This window comes from Lepisma saccharinum, chromosome 3, assembly GCF_977018435.1.
Source record: "Lepisma saccharinum chromosome 3, izLepSacc3.1, whole genome shotgun sequence".
NCBI classification, from domain to species: Eukaryota; Metazoa; Arthropoda; class Insecta; order Zygentoma; family Lepismatidae; genus Lepisma; species Lepisma saccharinum.
This window is the reverse complement of record NC_139231.1, coordinates 81906875-81921222: the sequence shown is the minus strand read 5'-3', so window position 1 is coordinate 81921222 and position 14348 is coordinate 81906875. Positions and strand designations below refer to the sequence as shown.

The 14348-nt window shown below is 41.0% G+C and overlaps 1 protein-coding gene across 4 annotated transcripts in view; it reads right to left on the bottom strand.

Moving 5' to 3' along the window:
- Positions 1–904: 904 nt before the first annotated feature.
- The window catches only part of LOC145985862 (retinol dehydrogenase 13-like), a 31097-nt gene continuing 17653 nt past the window's right edge, over positions 905–14348 (bottom strand). For all 4 annotated transcript variants that reach the window (XM_083119967.1, XM_083119970.1, XM_083119968.1 and 1 more), the window contains 3 exons: positions 13843–14052; positions 3834–4044; positions 905–1977 (listed from right to left, as the gene is read on the bottom strand). In XM_083119967.1, the coding sequence (XP_082976093.1) occupies positions 1878–1977; positions 3834–4044; positions 13843–14052 (521 nt within the window). In that variant the 3' untranslated portion in view covers positions 905–1877. The remainder of the gene's footprint in view (positions 1978–3833; positions 4045–13842; positions 14053–14348) is intronic.

The following is a 14348-nucleotide window of genomic DNA, read 5'->3' as shown; positions in this document are numbered from 1 at the left end:
TCTCGCATTGGAGTGAATTGTTTTTCAGAATGCCAATTTCAGCTGAGAAAAAGAGGATAATAAATTATTGCAGGGCCATAATTTGCAGTTTTGTGGTTCTTACCATGTTAATGTGTTTGGAACCAATAGAGGTCATGTGCAGCTCAATGGTTTTGGCAATGGCAGTTTTACAGATGAAGTGAAAAAGTGACATTTTATTGGGATATAATGGTTAGAAACACTAGTAGACCAGAATTTAGTCAGCATATGCTTACAGTTTCTAGTATTAATTTCTCCTTCCACATTAAATTGACACACAGAAACTTTAATTACACTTTACATCAGAATGATGCAATGGTCCAGATATAATTTTATTTCTTTGCTAGTACACAATAAACTCGTTTAAATGTTTGATACAAATTGGAATTCCACTGAGAAAACATTAAAACCTGTTACAGAAATCAGTGGCATTTATGAAAATTTGACCTGCTTTACTGTATTATATACTACTACATATTTAGATATAACAGAAATAAAATACCAAGGCAGGCATGCAAGTAAAACAAAACCCTGACAACTTCAAACTTTCTGGCAATTTCTACACATGAAAAAAGTTGGGTTTGCAGGCAGTAAACCAGATAACATGGGGAAAATACGCTCCTGCCAGAAATATTATTCATACATACACTTTGTGTAATGTTGGAATATGAAAAAAGTTATCAAAGCTACATCAATAGTCAAGTGTGTTTGGGTAGTCCACTTGTGATCTCTCCACTGAAGATTGAATCCTGGACTGTACGGGGGGGGGGGGGGTCAGTTTTTCATCGTCTTCTGTAATTTCTCAGTTTTTTAAAAATATGTATATTTGTCAGTAAAGTCAGTATTTTTTGTGTTGACTGAAATTTGAGATATTTTTTTTGTTTTTTTAAATTCATTATAAGCTAAGACATTTTTTATCTAATTTCCTTGAGCATTGACATCCATAATTACTGAAAAAAATATTTATTCTGGTTTGAAGGCTAGATTTTCTTCTCTGGTTCCTTATTCACCACTACCAAATCACCTTTCGTTATAGTTCATTAACTGTTTAGTACAAAATGAAAACATTGTCTTATCTTCATAAAAAAATAAAACTTGGTGTTCAATAATAAGGTGTGCCATGGTGATGTTGGATGCCAGATTATATTCTTTTGTTAATAGAATGTGTTTCACTTTTAAAATGCTAATTTATTGATAAGCTGTAATTAAATAGGTACGTAACTAGCATTTAGTTCAATTTTTTGGTTTGTTAGATCAGTAATTTGGACCCTTCAACTAGTTTCTGCCCTTGGAATAGGGCATGGGGGTTCTTTTACTATTGTCTCTTCATCGATTTCATCTAATTATTCACTCCCATCATCTAAATTAGCCTAAAAGAGGCACGAATGTAAAATAAAAATACCAAACAATTCTTCCATATTTGCAATCATTATCATGATCTATAGAAGTCTATGTGTACCCACATTATTACAACTAAAAATAAGAACAAACAGTTCCAATATAAAAAAAATCTATATTCTTGATGTATTCATAATGTGCAAGAAACGTTGCTACTACAGATGAAAAACTCAATATGGAAATACATTAAATAAACAAGCATAATATGCAATTATTAAATATTTTCAGTAATATAAATTATTACTCAATTTCATGCAATTGTCTAATATAACTCATATACATACTATACGAGTGTTATAATTAAACTTGCTTACACGCCATGAGGTACATTGTCCATTTATAAAATAAATATTATTCTATGCAAATCTGCAAATAACATAAGTTATATTATTTTATAAACAAAAATACATTGATACCTTGGAAGACTCATACTGAATTCTCTTTAAAAAAAATAGGGTGACTCATATTTCAATCTCCACTAATTGGCAAGATTTTTCATATAAGGCCTTTGCTAATTCTTCATCTTGAGCTTTTTCTGAAGGTTCCTTTATGCTACAATCACTGGAAAAATATATACAATAAAAGATGTTTATTGCTTGCTGAATATAGTGAAAAAGAAACTTACGTAATTTCTATATCTTATTCTCACAGGAATCTTACATGTAATAATACGAGGGATAGTCAGAAAAAAGGTTTCCTGTGCATGTATTTCCGGAAAGTGTGGAGATTTTGGGTTGGTAATATGTTGTGGATATATCAGCATTATCCTTCTTTTGTTGTCTGTCGCAAGAACTTTCATGCGCAAAGGATGAAGTGCGAACTATTATTCACTACGAACGGGTGGAACTTCCGTTACATCATGTGATGGACAAATAAATGAAATGAAAATCAAAATTTTGATTTTTTCTCAACATTGAATCAAAGTCTCTTCATCCGTAAACAGGTCATGCAGTTTTACGAACAGGGTTTCTTGAAACTTGTGAAGTGATATTACAAGTGCCTGAATGTCGCTGGGGACTATGTGAAAAAATAATGCAATGATGCCTCTTTCTGCTCCTGTCATGTTCCTTCTTCAGAATAAACTCTCTGCAGCTGGCAGACTAGGGAAACTTTTTTTTCAGACTGTCCTTTGTACTTTTCCCATAAAAAAAGAAAAGAAAAGTGATTCGAGAGATTAATGGGCTGGTAAATAAGTACTTGTACTAGGGATGGGACAGATTAATCAGTACTCTATCAGTATTGTCCGATAGAGGCATATCAGTTTATTGGTAAAATTACCGATTATTTTACCGATCTGATAAATATCTATAAACATCTTATTATTTAGTGCAAAATTTTGCCATTTTGTTATAATTCTAACAACTAAAAATAAATGTCTAAATATGCAACTTCTTTTCCACTGCATTCACCTGAAAACAAACATTTATTAAGGATGTCAATGAACCATTCATGTTCTTCAAGGACCATTTGGAATTTTATATCGGATCGGTAGAATGTTGGTATCGGTAAATTTTATATCGGTACTTTATCAGTAAATTTTATAAGTAGTTTATCGGTATCAGCCCATCCCTAATTTATACATTATTACTATTAAGAGCTATGGTGGTGCTGTTGGCAGGGTGCAACTGGCATGCAGAAGACATGGATTAAGCTTCCAGGTGGGAATTTTCACAGCATCTTTGCATGGAGTGGCACTGGGGGCTCTAATATAAACAGGTACTTGGAGGTAACAGCAGCTGGAGAATGGTGATGATCGCACAACTTTCACAAATGACCCAGATTGTGCCATGTGCCTTGTTTGATTTGGTATATTTTACTTCGCTTTTCTGATGTCTTGGCACATATGCTCACTTGTGGCATTTGGAGCATGGACCTCACAAATGTGATGAATGTCATCAGGTTTCATATTTCACAGCAAGCCACATCATCTGAACATACTAAATGCACAGAGCAACACATTAACTTGATATGTTTTAGATTCACTTTATACTCAGATGAGCTAATTTGGTATGGGCCTGCAGTTTAAAGTGGGATCTGAACCACTGTGCCTCTACAGAAATTGAACCTGGGATCTCTTGATTACAAGGCAATGATGATACCATAACATTGTTGAGGCTATTTTGTGAATTTAGCTCTGCTGCAGAAATATTCACAAATGATACCTGCTTCCCAAATATGCATTGCACAATTTTATCCAAATTTGGCCATCCCTACGATTGATAACCACAAGAAAAAACAGTACATGCCTGACGAAGCCACCACACTGGGGCCGAAATCTATCGTGAAGAAAATTAACATGGAAAAATGAAAAGTAAGCTTATCAGAGTAAATTACCTATCTCTGCGTAACTGCCAAACAGATATCTTTAGGTACAATGAGAAAAAGAAAAAAAAACAGAAGTAATGTTCACAACGTACCTGAGGTATTTTCCTGATGTTGAGGACAGTTCGGGTGCTACTGCTGCATACACAACTGTCTGTGCTCCGTGGAATGAATCTTTTGTAAGGAGCCAGATCCAAGGCAACATGGCTGCCTGAATCAACAAAGACGAATGAAGCGGCGAGTTCTGAAGATGTTTAGTACCATGCACCAAGCCTGGATGAACACTATTGATTGTCACCTTTGTACCTTCAAGTAAAAATTATTGAGTGTGTGTGTACAGGGATAATACAATTTGATAGTCAATATACGAGGGCCACTATTTATATTTTGAGCCTTGGCAACACTGATTGAAGTTAGGCGCGATTTGACGTTTGCACGGAATCGCCTGGCATTATTGACCATAACGTACTTCAAATGTTTTGTCAATAGTTTGATTTGTGTTGTTTATGTTGCCTTGGAGATTGCGCGACAACAATAAAATGGAATTAACTCGTGAACATTTTCGTGCGATGATTTTTTACGATTTTCGACGTGGATTATCAGGACAAGAGTGCATCGATCAACTTACTTCCACATTTGGCGATGAAGCCCCATCCTTTACCACTGTGAAACGCTGGTATAACGAATTTAATCGTGGCCGCCATTCGCTCACCGACGAGATTCGCGAAGGTCGTCCGAAATCACTTGTTGTTCAAGAAAACATCGATGCTGTGCAAAACCTAATACTGCAAGATCGTCGTGTGACATACTGTGAGATTGAGGCAACCATAGGCATTAGTTCCACCAGCATATATAAAATATTACATGATCATTTAGCTGTGAGAAAGGTATGTTCTCGTTGGATCCCACACAATTTGACAAAAACTCAAAAAGACGCTCGTGTCAATTGGTGCAAACAAATGCTCAATAAATACAATTGTGGTGCTTCAAAAGACGTATATAAGATTGTAAGAGGTGACGAATCATGGATATATGCATATGAGCCGGAACGTAAACAGCAGTCGTCTGTATGGGTGTTTCAAGATGAAGATGAACCCAATCCAACAAAAGTTGTTCGCGCTCGAAGCACATCGAAACAAATGGTCGCCTGTTTTTTCGGAAAAACTGGTCAGCTGTGGCAACTGTGCCTTTAGAGGAACGTAGAACGGTGAACTCTGAATGGTACACAACAATTTGTTTGCCAGAGGTCTTCGGTCAAATACGGAAAAGAAACAAACGCCGTCGGATCATTCTTCATCAAGACAATGCCAGCTGTCACACATCTCGTCTTTATGAACAGTCAAAAAATCTAATTGACGGGTCATCCGCCGTACAGTCCTGATTTGGCACCCAATGACTTCTTCTTGTTCCCGAATGTCAAGAATAAATTGCGTGGACAACGATTTTCGTCGGCGGAAGACGCCGTTGATGCGTTCAAAAACCATATTATGGAGGTGTCTCAAGAAGATTGGAAAAACTGCTTTGACAAATGGTTCGAACGAATGCAAAAGTGTATTGACCATAAAGGAGAATACTTCGAAAAACAATAAAGCAGTTTTCAATGCCAAATTCCTGTTTTTCCATTGTTAGGCTCAAAATATAAATAGTGACCCTCGTATAAACATGAGCAGGTGATAAAGGCACATCACTAGACATGCATTTAGCAGTAAATATCTACTGTATTATATTTTATTGATTTCACTTTTACTGCTACCTGTATGGGAGATTTCACACTGGAGTGGTACAGCACACTGTGCATGTTGCTGTTCACTTCAAGCTGGTTATTTTTCCAGACTGGAAGAGTGTGTAATCTCCATTTGGTACTTTTTTTAAAGTAAATGTTGTTGGCGGGAATAACGTCTCACGCACAGTTTTCTTAGTTATTTACACATACCTCGCCTACTCCGTATATACATCTTTCCATTACAGATCCAATAACACATGCTTTAAGTTGCCTTTTGCCCCATCACACAGAGAAATGCACTTATCAAAACTTCAATCTATGAGCGCACTATTTAGCATAACGCTAACCCGCCCAACGGTTTATCATGCTAACCTGCCCCTGCCGTTTATCACGCAGAGGTCCCTACACATACAGCACTCACTCTCTGTATATCTCGATGCATCAATAAAACTGTCTTAATCCCTTGAGCGATGGCCACTTTCCGAGATCTGAGAATCTGTGTCTGAGGATATGAGCCCGATAACAAGTCGGAACCTGGTATTTATACCTCCGACAAACAACCTGCCCCCAACCACCGGGGCAAGGTCCTATTGTTACCTTTCAAGCAGGGAAGCATCCGTTGGCTTCCCAGACTACTGGTCAAAAGGTAACCTAGGCAAGAGCATTTACAGCTGTGTGCATAAAAACCACACAACAATGTCTAAATATGCCACTTCTTTTACATTGCAAAAGCTTGGTTCATCTGGTAACACATTTATTAGAGAGGCAATTTTATATTGGTTATATATATATATATATATATATATATATATATATAAATCAAATAAGGTAACAGGAAACACTCACCGGACAGTAGGAAAATTCAAAATTTTCGCTAATTTATAGCATCATCGGTGTGAGAAGAAACAGAAGACGGAACCGGAAGTTGGGGTCCTGCAGAGTTGCCAGGTCCCCATTGAAGAAGAAGCGGTGCGTAGAACGAAAAAAACACTGTTTCGTCACCAGGCTCGTCGTAAACTGTGAGTGTGTAGGATGAGTTGGGAGGGAGGGCGGGAGGGTGGGTGAGGGTTGGGCATTACTGGGTGGCCTTGTTCAGGCCAGGTGGAGTGGTTGCACTCATGGCCGATATATAGGCCCTCTCCCATCTTTTGCGAACAGAGGTGTTGGCTGGTTGGGGTAGGAGGTGGATGATCGCTACCCGGAAGCAGTCGTTGAAACTGATGTTGTGGTGGTTGGTGTGGACGGCGACAGTGAAGTCAAGGTTGTGGGTGGAGGAGCGGTGGTTATTGATGCGGAGGTTGAGGGCCGTTGATGTTTCCCCCAGGTAAAAATCACCACAGATGTTGCAGGTGAGGATGTAGATAAGGTTTGAGGCATGGCAGGTCCCTTTGGGATGGAGGGTAAATTTGCCAGTGGCCGTGTGCACCTGGAGGGTGTGAGAAGTGATAAGGATGGGACAGGTCTTGCACCTGGGTCGGTTGCATTTATGGGCAGGGGGGTGTTGGATGTGTGGTGAAGGAGTGTTGTGGACCAGGATGTTTTGGAGGTTAGGGGGCCGTTTGAAAACCACCCTGGGTTTGTCGGGAAATATGTTTTTGGTTTCGGGATCACTGTGGAGGATTGGGAGACAAACCCGACAAACCCAGGGTGGTTTTCAAACGCCCCCCTAACCTCCAAAACATCCTGGTCCACAACACTCCTTCACCACACATCCAACACCCCCCTGCCCATAAATGCAACCGACCCAGGTGCAAGACCTGTCCCATCCTTATCACTTCTCACACCCTCCAGGTGCACATGGCCACTGGCAAATTTACCCTCCATCCCAAAGGGACCTGCCATGCCTCAAACCTTATCTACATCCTCACCTGCAACATCTGTGGTGATTTTTACCTGGGGGAAACATCAACGGCCCTCAACCTCCGCATCAATAACCACACGCTCCTCCACCCACAACCTTGACTTCACTGTCGCCGTCCACACCAACCACCCCACAACATCAGTTTCAACGACTGCTTCCGGGTAGCGATCATCCACCTCCTACCCCAACCAGCCAACACCTCTGTTCGCAAAGATGGGAGAGGGCCTATATATCGGCCATGAGTGCAACCACTCCACCTGGCCTGAACAAGGCCACCCAGTAATGCCCCAACCCTCACCCACCCTCCCACCCTCCCTCCCAACTCATCCTACACACTCACAGTTTACGACGAGCCTGGTGACGAAACAGTGTTTTTTTCGTTCTACGCACCGCTTCTTCTTCAATGGGGACCTGGCAACTCTGCAGGACCCCAACTTCCGGTTCCGTCTTCTGTTTCTTCTCACACCGATGATGCTATAAATTAGCGAAAATTTTGAATTTTCCTACTGTCCGGTGAGTGTTTCCTTTTACCTTATTTGATTTTTACTTAGCCCTTTTGGCCCTCCTTGCTTTTATCCATTATATATATATATATATATATACATATACCGGGTGTATAAGCTTAAATCTGCTGTTTTGTAGTCAGAAAAACACACGGTTTGTTCATAGAAAGCAACAAGAAATTTATTCAAAGTACTTGCCCTTGCGAGCTACACATTTTGCCCACCTCTTGGGCAATTTGTGAATACCATGCCAAAAAAAAGTCCTCTTTCAAGGCAAACCACTCATCAAGCCATTTTCGGACGTCTGCATATGAATCGAAGTGCTGCTCTGCGAGGGTGTGGCCCATCGACGAAAACAGATGGTAGTTGGAAGGGGCCAGGTCTAGTGAATAGGCAGATGGGGTAGCACCTCCCAGTTGCTTGTCTCCAAGTGGTTTTGGACCAGTCTTGACGTGTGCAATGGGGTGTTGTGGTGGAGGAAAATGAGATTGTCATGTCTTTGTTGATAATCCGGCCTTTTGTCACACAGAGCATGGTGCAATTTGATCAGTTGTTGGTGGTAGCGGTGGGCAGTGACAGTTTCACCAGGTTTCAACAGATCAGAGTAGACGATACCCTGTTGATCCCACCAAACACACAGCATCGTCTTCCGGCCGAAGCGATTTGGTCTCGAGGAAGATGTTGATGGTTGGCCAGGATCAACCCACGATTTCTTGCGTTTAGGATTCCCGAAATATATCCACTTTTCATCGCCAGTCACAATCCGATGCAGGAAAGGCTTTCTTTTTTGTCTGGCAAGCAAGATTTCGCATGTGTTTTGGCGTTTCTCCAGCTGCTGATTGGTCAATTCATGCAGCACCCATTTTCCGATCTTTTGAACCTTTTCCATGGCACGTACACGCCTGGAAATGGCTGCTTGAGTAACACCCAATTGCTCGGCAAGCATCTTTTGGGTTTGGGTATCGTACTCATCCAAAAGAGCCTGCAATTGATGGTCCTCAAACTTCCTGGGCCGATTTTCACGCTTCTTGTCACTCAGGTCAAAATTGCCATCTTTGAACCTACGAAACCAATCCCTGCACGTTGTTTCCGATACAGCACTGTCACCATAGGCCTCCACAAGCATTCGATGCGATTCGGCAGCCGATTTCTTCAAATGGAAGCAGAAAAGCAGAGCTTCCCTCATATGCTCTTTTTCTGGCACAAAACTAGACATGCTTACCACAGGAACACTTGTCTGTTGTTTGCATGTGCTGACGATGTGCACGGATTCGTGTTGGCAGATGTCCAACTTATACACACACACCAGGTATGGCGTGCCCATGGTAGCTTCATATGCTCACTAAAGCCATATATGAGCAAACAGCACATTTAAGCTTATACACCTGGTGTGTGTGTGTATATATATATATATATATACAGGGTGTTTCTAAAGGTCGTTTACAACGCTTGGGAGGTGATTCCTCACACGAAAACAAGCAAAAAGTCTAAGTTCCATTTTTACGACTGAGGCTTCGTTTCCGAGATAGGAGCCTCGCAAAAGGTGACAAAGTGAACGTCACACCTGACTGGGACGAATACTATAACAGATAGAGAGGCGGTTCCAAGGGAATCATAAAGGAATCGTATGTGCTCAGTCCGGAAGTCACTATGAAAAGTTCACTGCACGCATGCGCAATGGAGTCCTCAAAGGAATTGGGGATTTCCAGCAAGAACAATACATGGAAAGGGTATGTAACGCAGCAAGAAAGACCGTGACAATGAGAAATGCGTTAAAGACAACACATCCCGACCTCAAACATCAAAACATGAGCACGGAACACAAAATCCGAAAAGTTGAGCACGGTTGCATACCCCAGTTACATGCGAGGAATGAACGAATCATGTCATGTGACATACGAGAGACACATTACTCCACCAGGAGGAGGGAAAGAAAAACACAATATCAGATGATTGCGACAACGTGTTTTTTTACACGCGACAACTACGTAATATCCCCCCCCCCCACACACACACACAACAAACAACAAATGCTCGAAGGGTTGGTTCTCTCCGGCAGTCGTTCCAGTCGTGTTGCAGGTGCTGGGATATGATCAGCAGTTGTGTTCGTACGGTGATACGGCCAATTTGTGCAGTGGGCCAGTCTTAAACAAAAACAATACTTTGCAGTTCCAGCTCCCTATTACACAGATGGCTGCGTATACGACCCAGCAGCTAGCAGACATGCATCTCATGTATGGAGAGGCACGTGGTAATAGCCGTGAGGCAAGGCGTCATATGGAGAACGCTTTCCACATAGACGTTTACCGTCTCACACCTTCTTTCAGGTAGTGGACAGTCGACTGCGTGAAACAGGGTCAGTGTTACCACCGCGGCAAGAAGTTGGAAGACTTCGAAGTGTACGCACACATCAGTTTGCAGAAGATGTGTTAACAGCGGTCGCAGAACATCCTGGCACCAGTACGCGAGTGCTCGCTCGGGCACGAAACACGTCTCATGTGAATTTGTGGCGAGTGTTGTCAGAGGAAGGAATGCACCCTTTTAAACTGCAGAAAGTACAAGAACGGTTACCTCGTGACTTTCGCCCTCGTATGGAGTTTTGCCAATGGTTGTTGCATCAGCTGGACACAAACCCTCACTTCGGGGCAAACGTATTGTGGACAGATGAAGCCATTTTCACCAGGATGGATGTCTTCAATAGTAGAAACAGTCATGTATGGGACTTTGACAACCCACATGCACTTTTTGTGGCCCATCACCAGCACAGGTTTTCAGTGAATGTGTGGTGCGGGATAGTACATGATCATTTCATTGGACCATACATTCTCCCTGTTCGCCTGAATGGTCGCACGTATCATGCATTTCTTAGTGAGGTTCTGCCTGAACTGTTGGAGACCGTACCTTTGGCAAGAAATGTGGTACCAACACGATGGTGCACCACTCATTTCGATTGTAATGTACGACATTTCCTGCATGACGTGTTTCGCAATACGTTCATTGGTAGGGATGAGCCTGTGCCTTGGCCACCGAGGTCGCCAGATCTCAACCCTCTCGATTTTTTCTTCTGGGGAGAAATGAAAACCCTCGTATACGACACACCTGTCACATCAGCTGAGGACCTCGTTGCTCGCATCAACGTCGCCGCCGCGACGGTAGCAGATACACCTGGCTTGTTTGCTCGTACTCGACAATCCTTGATTCGTCGCTGTCATCTCTGCGTAGAAGTAAACGGCAGACATTTTGAAAACCGTCTGTGATTATTATCCTCGGCAATCTCAGTGAGAACACTCTTGGTATTGCTCCCCACCCCCTTTGTGTGGTGAAAGTGACATCTTCAGTTGGTGTACAGTGACAGGACTGTCTGTGCGTAAGATATTGTAGCATTTGTTGTTTGTTGTGTGTGGGGGGATATTACGTAGTTGTCGCGTGTAAAAATACACGTTGTCGCAATCATCTGATATTGTGTTTTTCTTTCCCTCCTCCTGGTGGAGTAGTGTGTCTCTCGTATGCCACATGACATGATTCGTTCATTCCTCGCGTGTAACTGGGGTATGCAACCGTGCTCAACTTTTCGGATTTTGTGTTCCGTGCTCATGTTTTGATGTTTGAGGTCGGGATGTGTTGTCTTTAACGCATTTCTCATTGTCACGGTCTTTCTTGCTGCGTTACATACCCTTTCCATGTATTGTTCTTGCTGGAAATCCCCAATTCCTTTGAGGACTCCATTGCGCATGCGTGCAGTGAACTTTTCATAGTGACTTCCGGACTGAGTACATACGATTCCTTTATGATTCCCTTGGAACTGACTCTCTATCTGTTATAGTATTCGTCCCAGTCAGGTGTGACGTTCACTTTGTCACCTTTTGCGAGGCTCCTATCTCGGAAACGAAGCCTCAGTCGTAAAAATGGAACTTAGAATTTTTGCTTGTTTTCGTGTGAGGAATCACCTCCCAAGCGTTGTAAACGACCTTTAGAAACACCCTGTATATATCTGTACCTTATGGCATTGCCAACATTTCATATTGGTCCATCCCTATAAACACTTACACGTTTTGTACACAATACAGTCCAATCATACTGTGATGACAGTAATGCCATGCATGGGAGGAGAGAATGATTGCACCCCCTCTCCCTTCTACGATGTCTAAACCTTGTATTGTTTTATTGATTTGGTTTGTTTTACTTCTCCCAGTGATGTGCACTTAGTAGCAGCTAGTCTAGCAGAGATAGATCAATCTCACGTCTCTAATTATTTTCAAATCACAATATGTATTGTCTTGTTGAAGCTACAATTCATATGCAATACTTTTTTCACGTGCTTCTTGTCCCTCGGTGTGATCAGCAGGCAAGGCATTAATACAAAATTTAATGTATCCCTTTTTATATATAAATGCTATGTATTGCACTTTCATTTAAAATAGTATTTTAGTGGACTGCAAAAAAAAAAAAAAACCTATAGTCCTTTTCCCCCCTTTTTTTGGCAATATATTTCCCTTTTTTTGTCCTTTTAGAGGAAACAAAGAAACGCTCATGCACAGGCCAGTGCTTGAGCCCGAATCCTTCAGTAATGAGATCGTGAGATGGAGAAATTAAAGAAATCAACCAAATAAAAAAAAAAAAAAAGAAGTTAATCATATACAAATGCGGTGTTTCGAAAATCCAATTAAAAATTACCTCTGAGGAAAATGCAGTTTACTTTACAGATACCCACCTATCCAAATGGTTAGCCCTTCACTCTCGTCTTTGTTGTCAGCCTACCTCCATGGGGGAATGCAAGTGGTCCCGGAATGGTATTCGGTGGAAGCACATAGCGGTTAGGATCCCACTTTAAACTGTAGGTCCCGATTAGCCTTTCTGTGCATAAAGTAGACTTAAAACACCAAATCAACCAACTATGGGGGAGTGGTTACCACAGTGTGCTACAACACCAGGAGTTCCGGGTTCGAACCCCAACTTGGGCATGGGTGTTCTTTTGTTTGTCCCTTCATTAATTTTATCGTCTCATCTTTGCAATTAACCAAATGTGACAATAAAGCGATGATAAGTAACAAAAATCAAATCATTGATTGATTGTTTGATTTGGTTTATTTTACTTCACTTTTCTGCCACTTTTGGCTAATCGCGAAGATGATACGATAAAATTGATGAAGGGACACACACAAAGAACACCCATGGCCAAGCTGGGATTTAAACCTGGGATCTCTGGCTTAGTAGTCCAATCAAATCATTTTTGATTTTCTAAAGGTTGTGGGGATTACATGTACTTTCTTTTAGTAGTCATTCCTCATATTGCATTTTACTGTCTGTGACATTTTTTTTTAAAGCAATACTGGACCCTAAAAGGGGGGGGGGGTTATGACCCGCACCAACCCTCCTTGGGCATGCCACTGATTGCTACCCCAAGTGTTGACCTAACTGGACATCACTGAATTCACCTTTCTGCCACTTTTGGCTAAACGCAAAGATGAGGATGAGTGATGATATTAATGCAGACACACTCACAAAGACACCCATGCCCACACCAGGATTCAAACTTGGGACCTCTGGTGTCCTAGCATGGTGTGCTAACCATTCTGCCATGGAGGTCGGCTAAACCTTATAATATTTTAAAATAAAATTCACTTCATATTGCAGTTGTAAGCAGATCTGTAAGTTGATTAAGCTAGGTAAAAACTTATTTCAAATATCGTTAATGGATATGTTTCAACTACCTTTGTGGAGAATGAAACAAAGTTTTCACTAGTTGAAGCAAGGTTTTTGGCATTATTTCATAACAGCGAGTTCTTTTTTTTTTCCATTCATGTGATTCGTGTAGTTATATAAATTAGTTACATCTTGGAAAACTGTAAGCCCTTCCAGCATAATGTACAAGCAAATCCAGCATAATATAGCATGGTGCTTTAATTAGGTATACATGTTCAGAACCTATGATTAAAAATCATACAATGCAGTGTCTCAAACATGGCAAAAACACACAACATAAATATTACACTGGATCCAAAAAAGTAGTATCTTACCTTCAAATTTCTTTGTCATTTCCTTGGCCATGAGCAGTAATGCCAGTTTACTCTGGCCGAAAGCTTCCCTTGCTACATAATTCTTCTCTCTATTCAGATCATCCAGTTGAATATCACTGACATAATGAGCCTGAGAAGACAAGCTGATGATTCGAGCTTGTGGTGCAGCTTGTAGCTTTTTCAAAAGCAGATGTGTAAGGAGAAAATGGCCTGTAATGTAACATGTCAGATTACAATGCAATACTTTAAAAATAAAAATATTATTGCAAGGTAAGAAAGAGGAAGGTAGAACCTGTAAAAAAATAACATACATTTTACACGAATCATAGCACATACTTAAAATTCACATCTGATACGAGGGTCACTATTTATATTTTGAGCCTAACAATGAAAAAACAGGAATTTGGCATTGAAAACTGCTTTATTGTTTTTCGAAGTATTCTCCTTTATGGTCAATACACTTTTGCATTCGTTCGAACCATTTGTCAAAGCAGTTTTTCCAATCT